We start from the raw sequence: 14,644 nt of genomic DNA, 5'->3' as shown, positions 1-14,644 counted from the left end.
ATAGACCTCCATTATTTGAATGTCAGCAGACAGCAAGAAGCCTCCCAGATCTCCAGATGCATTTGAGATATCAAAAAAGTACTCCAGAGTGTTGTTCAGCATGGGGGTGAGTAGAAAATGAAGGCTAATCATGTTTTGGGTGTACTATTCCTTTAAGTGCCCCGTTTTGTTCCACGAACGTTCACCATATGAAGATAATAATGAACCCTGGACTGTCAAGGTATATCTATGTTCTCATGTTAGTCTTGTGCTATAAAAATATTCAGAATTGGAAAATCAATATATATATATATATATATATATATATATATATATATATATATATATATATATATATACACATACATACATATACAAACTATCTAGAAGTCTTTTTGACAAACATAAAAAAACTAATCTGAGTAAATATTTTTTTAAATCAGTGCATTTGAAAAATTTATTTGAAAGAGGAATTAATTAATGAACTAAAAATAACATAAAGGAGTCTTTTTTATCTCGCTTTAAATATTAGTCATCTTATTTCATTGTCAAATTTTATTTATTTCAGTGAGACCTACTTGCAGTAAATCTACCTGTACGCTGCAAATATTGCTGTGATTTGTATAAAAATCATGATATATGTGTTCTGAAAACTGATTAATAAAACAAGATCAAAAACACAAGTTGATTGAATCTAAGATTTTAAGACTTGATTTATGCTCTGAGCAGAAAAGTACCATGAATGAATGAATTTGCATTACTTTAAGCAGTAGGTAGCAGCAACATCTTAGATGTTCTTTGAGTGTTAAAATCTGAGAAGCATCACAGCTACATGTTGGAAAGATGGGAGCAATATGCAGACTTTCTTCTTTTAATAAAGCTCCTATTGTTTGAAGGGAGGAGGAAACTGAAAACAACGAAAAAAATGTCACATTGTTGAAAGGTGAAATACAAAAGAGTAAAATTTGGCTGAAAGAAAAGTAAAATGAAGAGAAAGCAGGAATCTAAAATCACTGAAAGGAGTCAGATAGAAAAGGCAAAGAGGGACTAACAAACAAAGAGCTTTTATTTTGCTATCAGTCATTCTCCCATTAAAATAACAAAGGACGGCCTTCCAAAAACATCCTGAACAAAAACCCAGACAATTCTGGTGTAGAAATGTTGTCTTATGAAGCAGTTTGTTTCTGCCTTTTTATTGGTGCCACTGACATTTTCTGTGAACTGATGCCTGCAGATAAACAGGATTACAAACGGAGAGAAAATGTCAGAAAGCTGCCAGTCAGTCAGGAACAGAGAGAGGCACATTCAGAGAAAAACAGAAGACGTTAGGCTGCCATGAGAAGCACGGCTCTGTCCCGGATAAGATCAAACCAATCCGGCCTACAGGAGGACATCCAGGATTCAAAAGTTACCAGGAGCAGAGAGGAGCCAGAATCAGCTCATTGAATCAGGGCAGAAATCAAAGGATTTATCTGTAGATTTTATGGAACCCAACAGTAACATAGGACCAGAACTTATGTAGCATTTTTCAATCTCTGTACTGAAATATAGATTTTTCTGGGGACTTTTTTTGTTTTGCTCCCTACATTTAAACACAACTATTTGTACTTTCTGCTACTTACTGTACATGAAGTAATAGCTGAATGAAGACAGGGAGGCTGGGTAAATTTGCACATGATGGCTCAGATGAAGACATCTTGCCTCCCTTAACCTTTACTGTACATGTTGACGATGTTTAAATTTCTATATTTAGTTGTACTTTCAGTTTTAATGCTGCTATAGGTTTAGACTGCTGGAGGACATAGGGATCCTTTTTCATCATTCTGTTTTATTTTCTGTTTATATAATGTATATAATAAACTAACTATCTAACGTTATGTTATGTTCTCTGTGCTTTTTCTCATCACAGTAGCTTAATCTGGCCTTGACTAACTGGATGTTCTCTCTTTTATTCTTTGACACGGACACTGACTCAAAGCTCATCTGTTTAACTGTTTCTTTCTTAGAAAATCAAAATCCCTTTAATTGCTCTTGTAACCTCAAAGTGTCGATGAGAAAAGGCAAAACAAACCCGGTGAGCCCAGCTGAGTCCAAAACCAGTGTCCTTTACCTGCTATCTTGGTGGTTATGCGGGTGGTGACCGGCGGCCCGAAGCCCTTGTTGGTGGACGCCTTCAGGGTGAAGAAGTAGGTGGTTCCAGGGTAGAGGCTGACGAACAGGTGATGGGTCTCGTTCCTCAGCTTGAAAACTCGTCCCCTCTGGGTGGTCAGGTCGGCGCTGGGATCCAGGGAACTCAGGGCCTTGTAGGTGATCTGGAGACAGACAGAAGGATTGTCTTATTCTAAAGCATTACTAATATCCTTTTTACACTCTGTGTGGGAACCAAACTCTCCATTTAAGAATATTTATCCTTATATAAAATTTCCTGGTCGAATTGTCTTCCTGCGCTGGCAGATTATTTCTCTATGAGAACTTGTTTTTGAAGATGGCATCAATCTCAAAACAAGGTCAAAGAAGCTACAGCTATGGTTCGATTTGTTAAATCGTCACTTTATTTGGTCAACCGCACAATATGTAACTTAAGCATCCAACATAACTTGACCTTGGATATAATTCGGATTATTTTTCTCTGAAGTTGAAATCCATGCTGAAAACAAAAGGCCACAATCACCGTTCATTGACAACCCGCCCCCCTCAGCTGCCACATCACAGCCGCCCAGAGAATCAATCCTGAGGTATTAAATCGTCCGTTAAATGTTGCAGGGATCAATTTGGTGGCGACGGCTATTTACAGCAGGTCAGTGTGTCTCATTGTGATCTCCACTCTGAAAACATAAAGCAGATTGAACACATTGACCCCGTCGGCCAAACCGTCACAAATGCTTTCAGCAGGAGTTTTTTAAAGAGCCGTCGATGTCTGTGGCAGCGACGCTTTCGGCCAGTTTCCACACATCAATGACTCCACACATCAGCTCAGACATGCGTGCGTGACGGGCAGAGGACAGCTGCTCAACGCCGCCGCTATTGACTGAGAGTCATTCAACACATTTCAGCAGTGGGCCTCTGGCTGTTTGGAAACGTCTCGGTATAAACCGAGCGACTAGGTGGGAGGAGGGGGAACGCCGCTCAGATGGACAACTATTTTTTTTAAATCCACTAAAGAAGCCTGAAATAATTACTATTAAAGTGGGATATGAGGGGGTGCAATGGCGTAAATACCGGCAAGCAGAGACAGCAGATGCTTCCCGGTTGTAATTGTTGTGTCGTTACGCCATTAGGGGGCTGTTACGCTAACACTGCATTCAGACATTTATCAGAGTGTTCTAAATGAACCTCATAGTTGAACCTCATTGAGGATGTCGAAACAATCTCTATCAGGATCTGATCCGTGCTTCACCTTTACTCCATCCTGTTTGGTCTAAGAGCTACACTGCAAATATTTCCTCAAAACAGAGTTTTTACTCTAAATTTGAGAACGTACATCAAATTATCTCTCAGTGGAACAAGTGTTTCTGACCCTAAAATAAAATAATTAGATGTTATGCAATGGAAATTAGATAATAGATGTTTATTGTGAGTCATATTATTCCACTGGTAACAATACGGCTAAAATTGAGGAAAAACATATTTTAAAAAAAGAGAAAAACTTATATGAGGTACATTAAATAAATCACAGCAAGCTGGCCCACAGTGAGGCTTCTGAGGATTATTCTTTCAGTGTTTTTTTAAATAATAATTATGATGTTTGCATAAATGTTTTATTTTATTTTTTTATTTATTTAGATAAATCCAGATGATATTAGCACTGGTGAGGATAAACTTAACTTTATTCTGTTTTATATAATCTCTCTAAATTCAGTCCAAGGTTTTAACAAAATAAAAAATCTAACAGGTCAGATGTTTTATGATAAATGTATAATACAGATTTTAACAGTATCAGGCCCTTAATTAACTCAGTGTCAGATTGACACCAACATAACTCTACCTCCTATACTTTAATTGTTAAGACTTCTCTAAAACAATAACTTAATTCTGGAATATTTGAGTTGGTAAATGGAAAACTTCTACCTGATTAGAACTGCACTTGGTATTGCACACAAAGAAACAACTGTGTTTATAATTTTCTGGAAGAAAAAAAAAACAAAACAAAATGGTCACAGAAATACCTTGAATCTGACAACAGTAATAAATGAAAATTCTATGAACTTGAACGAATTAAGTCAGACATTGTTTTTCACCCAGACTTCAACAGGTTAATCTAAAAAAATTAAACTCATGGAGCAGATCGGGACAATTATTATGGTTCCTTTAACTTAATATTAAGCTAAGGGAGCACAGGGTCTAATTACTTCCTTTTTGGTGTTTTTTTAAGTGTATGACCTTAAATTGTTAGGTTTTTTTTGTACATGACTAACGGGATACACGCCGGTTGAGGTAGTTTAAAGTCTATTTTTCATACAAAATTAAAGGGATAAGCGCAAATCTGACGTCTATGCATATTGACTATGGGTATGCTGATCTGACGAGGTATGCTGATCTGACAGAGTGCCGGCCATTGTCAGAGAAAGTGCAGCTAACATGACCATCCCAGCTTAGCAAACTGGTTTGCTGCATTTGAAGTGGTTTGCCGGTTAGTCTTCAATAAATTGAACATAGATATAATATTTGGCTGGTTTTGTTGATTGAATCACTTAGTGTTATTTTGAAAGTAATAAATATTGATATGGGAGTCAAATCAAATCAAGGTCAGCTATTTTGAGAATCAATTTGTATCGTTAGCTATGCATCAACAATTGAATCGGCTCACCCTACATGATACCCAGTCAGAGTAATGTGTATAGCACAATTCAGTGCAAAGACAAATCGCTTCACGTAAATTAAAAGATAAAATAGAACACGATAAAAGAAGCCAGTAAAAGAAATAAAACTGGAAGAGAAAAGGCAAAGGTTTGTCAAGTATGTCAATAACTCAGGATGGAAAAATGACACTGGCTGAAGAGAGTAGAGAACAGCAATGCTAGGAAGTTAAATCAGCGACAGCTAGCATTGACGAAGAAATTTGGAACTGAAACTGCAAACATTATAAAACATTACTAAAACATTAACTAAAACTTATGATAATCCTCTCGTTTAATGCTGTAGTTTTTTGTAAGTCTTCTTTTTTTCCCCCAGAGTGGGATGGTTTCAGTGTTTCTGCAGAGTTCCTTCCGTCAACATCCCTCTACAAGCTAGCACTTTCTGGTGTCAGGGGGCGCGGCTTAACTGAAGGCTCAAAGTGGAAAAGAAAATGCAGCAGAACACGAGAAAACCATCCTGTTTGTCCTTTTTTAGTAGCTATGTTTGAATATTCAATATTCTGTCTAGATCACAGCCCTGATAGTTGATCTAATTGCTCACATCACTCACCTGTCAAACCCTCCCCAGTCACTAATTATCATCATCTTATCCACCTGCTTCTTCTGCGGTTCAGCCCAGCTATCGGAGCCAGATCATTGATGTATGTTCGTTCATTAGTTTTAGTGTTTTCCAAGGTTAATGTTCCTGTTCTCGGAGGCCAGTGGTTAGAGGGGGTTATTTGTTTTCTCTTGGTGTGTGTCTGGGTGTGTGTCCTGGCTCTTCTCTGCTGAGCGTGCCCTGTTTCTGTTTTGACTTGGCAGGGGGGAGCTAGTTTAAAGCTTTGTAGTCCTGTTTCTTATCCTCTGAGTGCACCCTGATCCTGTTTTGGCTCAGTGGGGGAGGCAGTTTAAAGTTCCAAGGTTTTCCTCATACGTCTTGTTCTGCCCCATGTCTGCATCCGAACGTGTCTGCTTGAACTTCCTGTTTGAGTCTTGGAATCCTGAACCTGCCAAAACTCTCTGTGGACTCCTGGAACAAATTTTTGGTTCTGATCGGAAACCCTGACCAGGCTACGGACTCCTGCCTGCTCACTGGGGTTGCTGCATCGGGGCCACTGTGGGCGGCTCTGCATCTCGTTGGCAGTGCATCAGCTGGATCCTGCCTCACCCTTGAGAATGGACTGAACTGTTAAACCAGGTAAGCTCACATGGATAATCATCTTCCACCTGATTATTGTGGTCACTTACCTGTGTTTCTCTCTCAACCAGAGTGCCAGAGGTGGGTGGTACCCTGCCTCCCCCCACAGCCGCTGTGCATCTGCACATCTACAGCTCTGTGCATTTGTTCTGTTTATTTTCATTAAACATTTTGAAACTTCTTACTGTCTGTCTCGCCTCAATACTGGGTACTACGTACATTCTGGAGTTCATGACATATTCACCTTTTTAGTGTTTTACCTTTTTGTGCTATTTTTTAATGTCAATGCAAGCTGTCACTGCTTTAGCTCCATACAATTCGGATAATTTACTGTTGTTTTTTAATGTAACTTAGTGTACATTGAATGAGGATTACAGATATGATCTAACTCCATTATTGTTGCAAAAGGTTAAGAGAAAGACAGGATGATGCAGAGAAAGCTTGAAAGAGCAAAAGGAAAAGTGTCGAAGGATGTGCAGGACGCCAACAGCTCCAGGCTGGAAATATGTGTGTGGGTGTTTGGTGGAGGGAGGCAGCAGGACGGCCGTCTCTTCACACTCTGGGACGTCTGACGGGCCCCTTGTCACTGTGTTAACAGAGCCCGGTCCAAAACTGCGACAGCTGGCTACCTCGCTTAAGCCGAGCCTGCAGGCTGAGAGGGCGACGTGTGAACGTGTGACTGTTTGCATGAATGTGAGGCAGAACAGAAAGACCCGGACAGGAGAGCTGCTGGAAAGACAAGCTACAAACACTGAATAAGAGGGTCGTACGTCGCAGTCCCTAGGGGTCCAAAGGATTGGAAAAACGGAGCAGTTCACAGAGATTTCACCTTTTTTTTCTACATTTCTTTAAATGATAAACCTATGTAATGTTTACACGTTTAAAATGTTTCCAGTTGGTTTTTGTTTAGTTAACAATTCCTACTAAGCATAAAAAAACCACCAAACAGCATCTGCAACTGAAGTTTAGGTTTGTGGAATGTCAGAAGTTTCACGAAATGCACCAAAAAGATGCAAAATTTATTCAAACTGAGCAAACAACACATTTATGAAGCATGATTGTGGTTTCTATAGAGCTTTCATAAATATTTGTTGGTTCGCTTCTATTGTCTTTCAGGACTGAATTAATAACCAGAAGTGGGTGGAAGTATAAAGCAACCATCCCTGAAAAAACGTATTTGGGGAAAAAGGCTTTTCAGAAAACGGAGTAACTGATCAAAACGTGATTTAAAAATAATGTTCACGCCGCACGCAATGTAAAGACTAATTTAGTACAAAGATTGATGTTTAAAAGGAATTGTGGGGGACCAGCCAATGACTCATCAAGGAAAGTGGAGAAATTTTGAATGGCTACTAATGTAGAAATAATGTGCAAATGCTGTTATTTTAAATGCCACAAAGAAATAATTAAAACAAGCAAAGAATTTCTTTAAAAAAATCCTAATTTCAGGCAGAAGAAAGACGTTAAAAATGTGTTTATTTTTAACATTAAAGCTATGAAATGATATTGAACCAGATGAGTTAAATCTGGTTTAACCAGTGCATTGGTTCAGTGGTTGGGCAGAACAAACACAAGGTATAGAGATAACTTGTTGACTCCCACCTATGCTCCTTAGTGTGTGTTGACCTCCAAATGGTAGAGTGCGTTTTACCAAACTAGGTCTAAAACAATTAAAGAAGAGGTCCGGTCAGCAAGGATTAATCAATGGATCATTATTGTAGGAGTCATTTATAGTTGTTGGTGTTTAGGTATGGTTTGTTTTTGGGTTATTTGTTTTGGGTGGCGGTGACCTATATTCTGCTCTACCACTGGTGGCGGTGTGGAGGGGAAGGCTTTATAGGTAAGACATGAGGGGGCAGAAAGGGTTTTGGGTGACGGGAGGTCATACGGTTTTTACCGCTTTCTTTGGCACTCAATAGCCTGCGTCCTCCGGTTAAACTCTGTTATCTTTCACATTCTCCATAGTTACCTGTCCATCTCACTTGATGTAAAGACCGCTACTCGGATTGTTTGGAAAGTTTGTTCATATACAAACGTACTTCAATAAATGGGAACGCCCATACCTCATATCCTGGTTTCCATCTCCTCTTTTAAGCGTGTTAAATCCCAGATTCCCCGCACCCAGAAGCGACAAAAAGGTGGTTGGTAGTCGCTACAATTATCTATACCTAAAACTAATACGTTTGTGGTGATTTAACGAATTTTGCTTTAATCAGTAAAAAATTTGAAATAATTCTTCTCACCATTTTACAAGTAACATCAGTGGGAACTACTGCAATCAACAACAATTGTTTAAGATTTCCAGAGGACTTCACCATTGAGATTCACCAGAGCTAAACTCTTACAAAGCCCATGGCAGTTGGATGTTGGAATACATCGAGTGAAAGAAAAAAAAAGAGAAAAAACAGGTAATATGTAGCCAACATTTGGAAGACGAAGGTTTTCAAGAAGACTTGGATAATAGTGCGTTGTGACAAACACCAGATACAGCACTGGGACTTGATCAACAGCCGATACCGCACCGTGACGTCACAAACCAGTAGGTGGCAGTAGTGTTCTTTGACAAACATGGATGTCTCGAGTAAAGAACATTCAAATTAAATTACTCTGAATTAAAAACACTTATCATTTATTGAACAGCATGTAATAATTTTAGATTTTATGACCTTTAAAGGAACTATGACAGCAGAGATTTCAGGTCACTGGCAGCAAAGTTTTTTGAAGTATGAGAAATAAATGAATGAATACATTTTCAATAAATCCGTTGGTCTCTTTACTTTACAAGGTGTTAAAATATGTTTTAGTTGCTCAAAGTTTTACAGCATCTTCTTGTTTCAGCCACTGAATTAAAGCCCTTTATCAGTATCTGAGTTAATAAATATCTTCCCAGTCCATTAAGAACAGCAGCACCAGCAGCAATGGCAGCGTCTGAAGGGTTGATGGAGTAAAAGAATTCAAACATTTGAGTGAAACTCATCTTTAAAAACAACAAAAACCAAAGTGGGAATAAACCTTTAACCAGTGGATGACCAGATTGGAAAATGCAGCAGAGAGACGGCAGTCAGTGTGTGATGCCTCTCTGGCTTTAAAGTTCGCTGGCTGAATAATACATGTTGGATCAATAGCTATTTATACAGGCTGGGACTTTGGGGGCTGGAACAATAAAATATCATCTATTTCATCTATGCTGCAGTTTTGCTTTGCACATCAATGGCTCTTATTTTATAAGTCATGAATGGCTCCATGTTTTTATGGGCTTTGCTCTCTCCCTCTATCCACAGTTTGCTCTTAGCCGGCTCACTTTTTCCATCTTCTTTTCCCAGGCTCGGTGAGAGGACAATCTTTCTTCATTTTATTACTCCTAATGGCATTTTCTCTTCCCATGTCTTTTCTCACACCATTTCAAATTCCTCCTCCTGCCTATTCTCTGCTATCTCTCCATCTTTCCTCCATTTTTCTCCTCCTCCCTCCCGCTCTCTGCCTCCCTGTGGTTGATGTACTTGGAATCGGCAGAGCCGTAAAGCTCAGGTTGTTTTATTGGCCAATGAAAAGGCCGGCGCGCAATGGGATAGTGCATCTTGGGTAATAGAGTGTGCGTCTGTGGGGGATAACTCACCCGAGGGACGGTGAGCTTATGTGTGGGTGTGTGTGATTGAATTAGTGGGCAGAAAGGAGGGAGGAGGGCAACATAAATAGAGAATATGTAGAAGAAAAGGAAAAAGGTGGAGATACTGTAGCAGATTGAGAATAAAAAACAAAAACATTTGAACAAACTGAATGCTTTAATCAGCAACGTTAGAATCAAAGAAGGCAACAAAAAAAAAACATTGGAGGCAACATAAAACAGATTCACAGAGATCAGCTAGACTGTTTCTGTCATGGTTTCGGTCTGTTTAAAGTTTCTTTTTGAGATTTATTGGTTTCATTTGAGTTGTGTTCTGGTTGTTTTAGAGTTCCTATGTATTTCTTCTTTACCCTCTGTTGTCTCACTCTCCTTCTCCTAGCTCCCTTCTAGTTTCCTCTGTACACACCTGCTCCTCTTCTTTTAATTAGTCCACCCATTGTTTCTGTCTCCCATTCATGGTCCACCTGTTCAGGGTCCTGTCACACCTTACCGATTTAGCCAGCGTATTTCTGACGTCCCACAATTTCCTAAAACGCTGGCATACGCTGAACTTTCTATTTATTTTTTCAATGCTGGGCGTATACATAGCGTATTCATGATGAGTCCAGAACTTATGTCCAACGACAGCCTAACTTATGCGTAATGCACAGCAGCGTAATGCCCATGAAATGATGCACAAGCCAGTGTCCCAAGGGGGGCAGTGATGATCCGGAGGCCTGCATAAAAAGTCTTTGAGCTGCTGTTTATCAGCAACTAAAAAATAAATAAATAAATAAAAAGAAAAGAAAGAAAGTAGGTTTGTAGTCGCAGTAGATTCAGAATCATGTCTGATTGGAAGTGTGTTGGTGGTGGGCGTGAACGTAGGGAGGATCCATCACACTCACCTTCTGGCTCAACCTATGATGGGGATGAAGTCTGGAGGAGAACTGGCTGTTTCCTCCCGTGAACCCCTTTGTACCAAAACGCTGCCAATACGCCATAATACAGTAGCTGTTAGAAACACGCTTAGCGGTCTTCTGGAACACGTCAGATACATTGATGTGCATTGGATATAAGTTCTTGATAAGTTACCCATCAGTTATGGACAGGTTACTAATAGGTTTTGGATAAGCTACAAGCGCCGACTTATGAATAACTTACACTTAACTTATGTCAACGGCAGTAATAATTGGACTTTATTGATCTCACAATGGAGAAATTTGCTCTCTGCATTTAACCCGTCCCCTTGGGGAGGAGTGAGCTGCCATAATGGGGCGCCTGGGGAGCAATGGTTAAGGGTTAAGGAGTTAAGGGTCTTGCTCAGGGACCCGGAGAGGCAGTCTGTGGGAGTGGGTTTCGAACTAACCTAACCTATAGGCCACCACTCCCCTCAGATCAGATAACTTACCTGTAACTCATGGCCCACATATTGCATGAGGTATTTGCCATATGTCGACGTGTTTCAGCATACTCATAACTGATACAAAATGTATGCCAGCGTTTTTGCCATATTTCCCGTACTTCAGGCTAAATTGTCAAGGTGTGACAGGGGCATAAGTCGCTCTTTGCTGGTTCCTCATCATTTCTTTGCCCTTTATGTGTGTTTTATGCACAGAACTTCCTAGTGTAAATGGCATCTGATTGGAGAAGTTAGCTGGAAATGACCAAAGGTTTGGTGTCATCATCACAAAAAAAAACTTTTCTGTTTCTTACAAAAGTTTGTTTTTAATTGTCCTCAATTGTTCCAACAACTTGGACTTTAAATTGTTGATAAGATTTAAACCAGAGAATACCAAAGTTTTCAAATTCATCTGATTCGCAAAATGTGGATGCAAGAAATGTGGCACATAAAATATTCAAATTTAGGCTCTGAAGGTTAGAGATGTTTCCTATAGATTGGAGATGTTTTTTTGTTGTTGTTTTTTTTAACCTTTATTTAACCAGGATAAAATCCAGTTAAGATTAAAAACCTCTTTTCGAAGGGAGTCGTGGCCAAGAGGCAGCAAAGTTACATAATAAACAGAGATACATTCAATTAAATGACAGGTACATAATAAAACATCAAGTAAAACATTTAAAAATAATTGAGGCTGCTTCAAATTATTTGACTTTCAAATTAAAAGCATTTAAAGATAATAACTCAGTCAACTTCCAGTTTCTTTGTAAAAAATTCCACACACAAGGAGCTGCGTAGCTAAAGGCTTTCTTCCCTAGTTCTGTGCGGGCAAAAGGAACAGTGAGCAACAGCTTATCGTTGGATCTCAGGGTATTTCTGTGTAAGTAAGGTACAAATGGAAGAGGGCAGTAATCCAAGAAGGGCCTTGGAAATAAAAGTCTACCAATGACACTGCCTTCTATTAGAGAGGGAAGGCCATCCCACCTGAGAGTACAGATCACAGTGATGTCATGGCTTTACAGTTAGTGATGAACCTTAATGAAGCATGAGTCCAACATTTGAAGACATGAAGAAGTAGCATTCCTATAAAAAAGGTCATCATAATCTAAGACCAAAAAAACATGGCAGAGACAAGGCGATTTTTTTAGTCCAAAAGAAAAACATGTCTTATTATGAAAGGAGCCCAGTTTAAATTTTAATTTCTTCCCAAGTTTATCAATAAAAGGTTTGAAGGTGAGGGAGTCATCAAATACTATTCCAAGGTATTTATATTCATGTACCACCTCAATATCATCCCCCTCCAGAGTGGACACTACTGGAAGGGTTTGAAAACAACATTAACTTAGTTTTGTCAGCATTAAGAAATTATTTAAGATTAATAAATGAATACTGTACAGCAACAAAGGCTTTCTGTAGGGAATAAATAGCCTGTTCAAGAGATGACCCACAGCAATAAATAATGGTATCATGAGCATAAAAATGCATATTAACATCAGAGATATTTTGTTAAACATTGTTGAGGTACAAGATAAATAAGAGGGGCCCAAAACAGATCCTTGAGGCACACCCTTGTGAACAGTAACACATTCACAACAAAGCCCCTCACATTTTATACACTGGGACATGTTTTCTAGATATTATGTTTCTGGAGGTCGGAGATGTTTCCTGAAGGTTGGGGATGTTTCCTGAAGGTTGGGGATGTTTCCTGAAGGTTGGGGATGTTTCTGAAGGTTGGGGATGTTTCTGAAGGTTCAAGATGTTTCTTAAGGTTGTATATGTTTCCTGTAGGTTGGAGATGTTTCCTGTAGACTTGAGATGTTTGTGAAGGTTGGAGATGTTTCCTGAAGGTTGGAGACGTTTTTGAAGGTCGGAGATGTTTTTTTTCCATTTGTCCGATATAAGTCAAGTTCTAACAGTTTGAAATAAACCAGCATCAAGACTCTTTGAATACAATAGTTCCATCAACCAAGCGCCAAAGATGCCACTTTCTGGGTTTGTCTCAGCTACCATTAGCAGACTGTGCTTAGCCTCAACGCTGCACCAACACTCAGCACAGAAATCCAGTCAGGACTCAGTTGAGGTAAACTCAACCTTCCAGAAGGTCATGTCAGTCTTCCTGTCCTCGACCCGTTTGTAGGCTGACAGCTCCTGCCTAGCTTCGTGACGCTGCAGGAACCTGTTGTTGCTGCTTTCTGACTTTTGCATTCAGGACAGGCTGTTCCCTAGATCCCTGACTTCTGTCGCGTTCTGGGGAAAAGGAGGAGCATTTCCAGAGTGCAATAAGAATAAGTGAAAAAAAATACATTTTATTCCAACAGACGAGTTTCAGGTTAACAATAAACACTAGAGCTGAAAGAGTCCAACGGCTCAGTGAAGAGATATCATTCACCAAACAATGACCTACAGCAGCCCTGAGAGACTCCCGTATTTCTGTCACTTTAAACCGAAGCGCTTTGAACCATCTCAATACCAACCCAACCTCAAAGACCACGAGCTGAGCTCACCTGGAGGAGGCGATCAGAGCCGTGGCACTAAACCCAGCAGCCGCTGACAGGAATCGGTCTGAACGCTTGTCTGATGCTGCAACTTCCTGCCGACTGAGTTAAGACAAGCTGCAGGAGAAGCGCTGTCTGCTGCTTTCTGTTCTCATCCCTGCATTATAGAGCTGCTCACAAACTCCTCAGCTGAGATCCACATTTCCTCTACAACCTGTTAGCAGGCACTGTGGGGGGCATCATTCATTGCTCGTTCTTCTTCTTTTTTACTAATGAGCCAAGTTTTTATGATTGGTTAACAAAACATGGAGCTAAGATATTATTCTCCAGGTTTCCATCCACTCTAAGGCCCTGAATCCACATCATCCTCCAGGACCTGCCTGGAGATTAGCAAATTAGGCACTCGTACAAGCCGAGAAAAACCTTAGAAAATATGAGTATGGATTGTTTTTGGAAAACAGACCCTGGGGAAAGGAGTTAATATCTCAGATTAAGCTCTAACTAGAGTCAGAAGTTACACAGAGTTGCTTTAGAGGAGTTCAATCAGTACATTTACTTTCACCTGAGTAATTTCAAATAAATTCAGTTTATTTATATAGCACCATTTTACAACATGTCATCTCAAGGCACTTTACAGTTCACCAGATCATCCAGTCAGAGTAAGCATGCTTGTAGCGACTGTGGAGAGGAAAAACTCCAGGAGAACCAGGCTCAGTGTGAGCGGCCATCTGACATGGGTTCAAGGAGACAGAAGCTGAGGTACAAAAGGCAACTGTAGAAGGCGGCCCCCATCCAGGTAACACACAGCCAGGCAGATGAGCTCCGAGCCAGCTCCCATGTCAGAGGATGAGGAGAGAACATCCAGTTAGCCACAGTCAGAGTAACAGGACTACACTGAAAAACAGGCGGATCTCCAACATCTATAAACAAAGGTGTTGATGGCAGCAGAAAAGCTGATATTTCTCTTCTTTACACAAGTACCGTATTTTCACGACTATAAGGCGCACTTAAACGTCTTTTTTTCCCCTCAAAATGTGCGGTGCGCCCTTTGGTGCGGTGTGCCCTATGTGTGTTGTAACTGCGACTTTTGAGACCACCTCATTGAGGAGATGATGAAAGAGTGGCTGAATGTAAGGA

General features: G+C 40.0%; 1 protein-coding gene across 1 annotated transcript in view; it reads right to left on the bottom strand.

Annotated features, from left to right (window-relative positions):
* The window catches only part of LOC107089818 (receptor-type tyrosine-protein phosphatase T-like), a 309,070-nt gene that overhangs the window by 210,641 nt on the left and 83,785 nt on the right, over positions 1 to 14,644 (bottom strand). Inside the window, exon 5 of the mRNA XM_015382802.1 lies at positions 2,090 to 2,291. Coding sequence (XP_015238288.1) covers positions 2,090 to 2,291 — 202 coding nt within the window. The remainder of the gene's footprint in view (positions 1 to 2,089; positions 2,292 to 14,644) is intronic.

Source organism: Cyprinodon variegatus, unplaced genomic scaffold (genome assembly GCF_000732505.1).
Source record: "Cyprinodon variegatus isolate N-32 unplaced genomic scaffold, C_variegatus-1.0 Scaffold13, whole genome shotgun sequence".
NCBI lineage: Eukaryota > Metazoa > Chordata > Actinopteri > Cyprinodontiformes > Cyprinodontidae > Cyprinodon > Cyprinodon variegatus.
The sequence above is the reverse complement of the archived record's forward strand: the minus strand, read 5'-3'. Positions and strand labels throughout refer to the sequence as shown.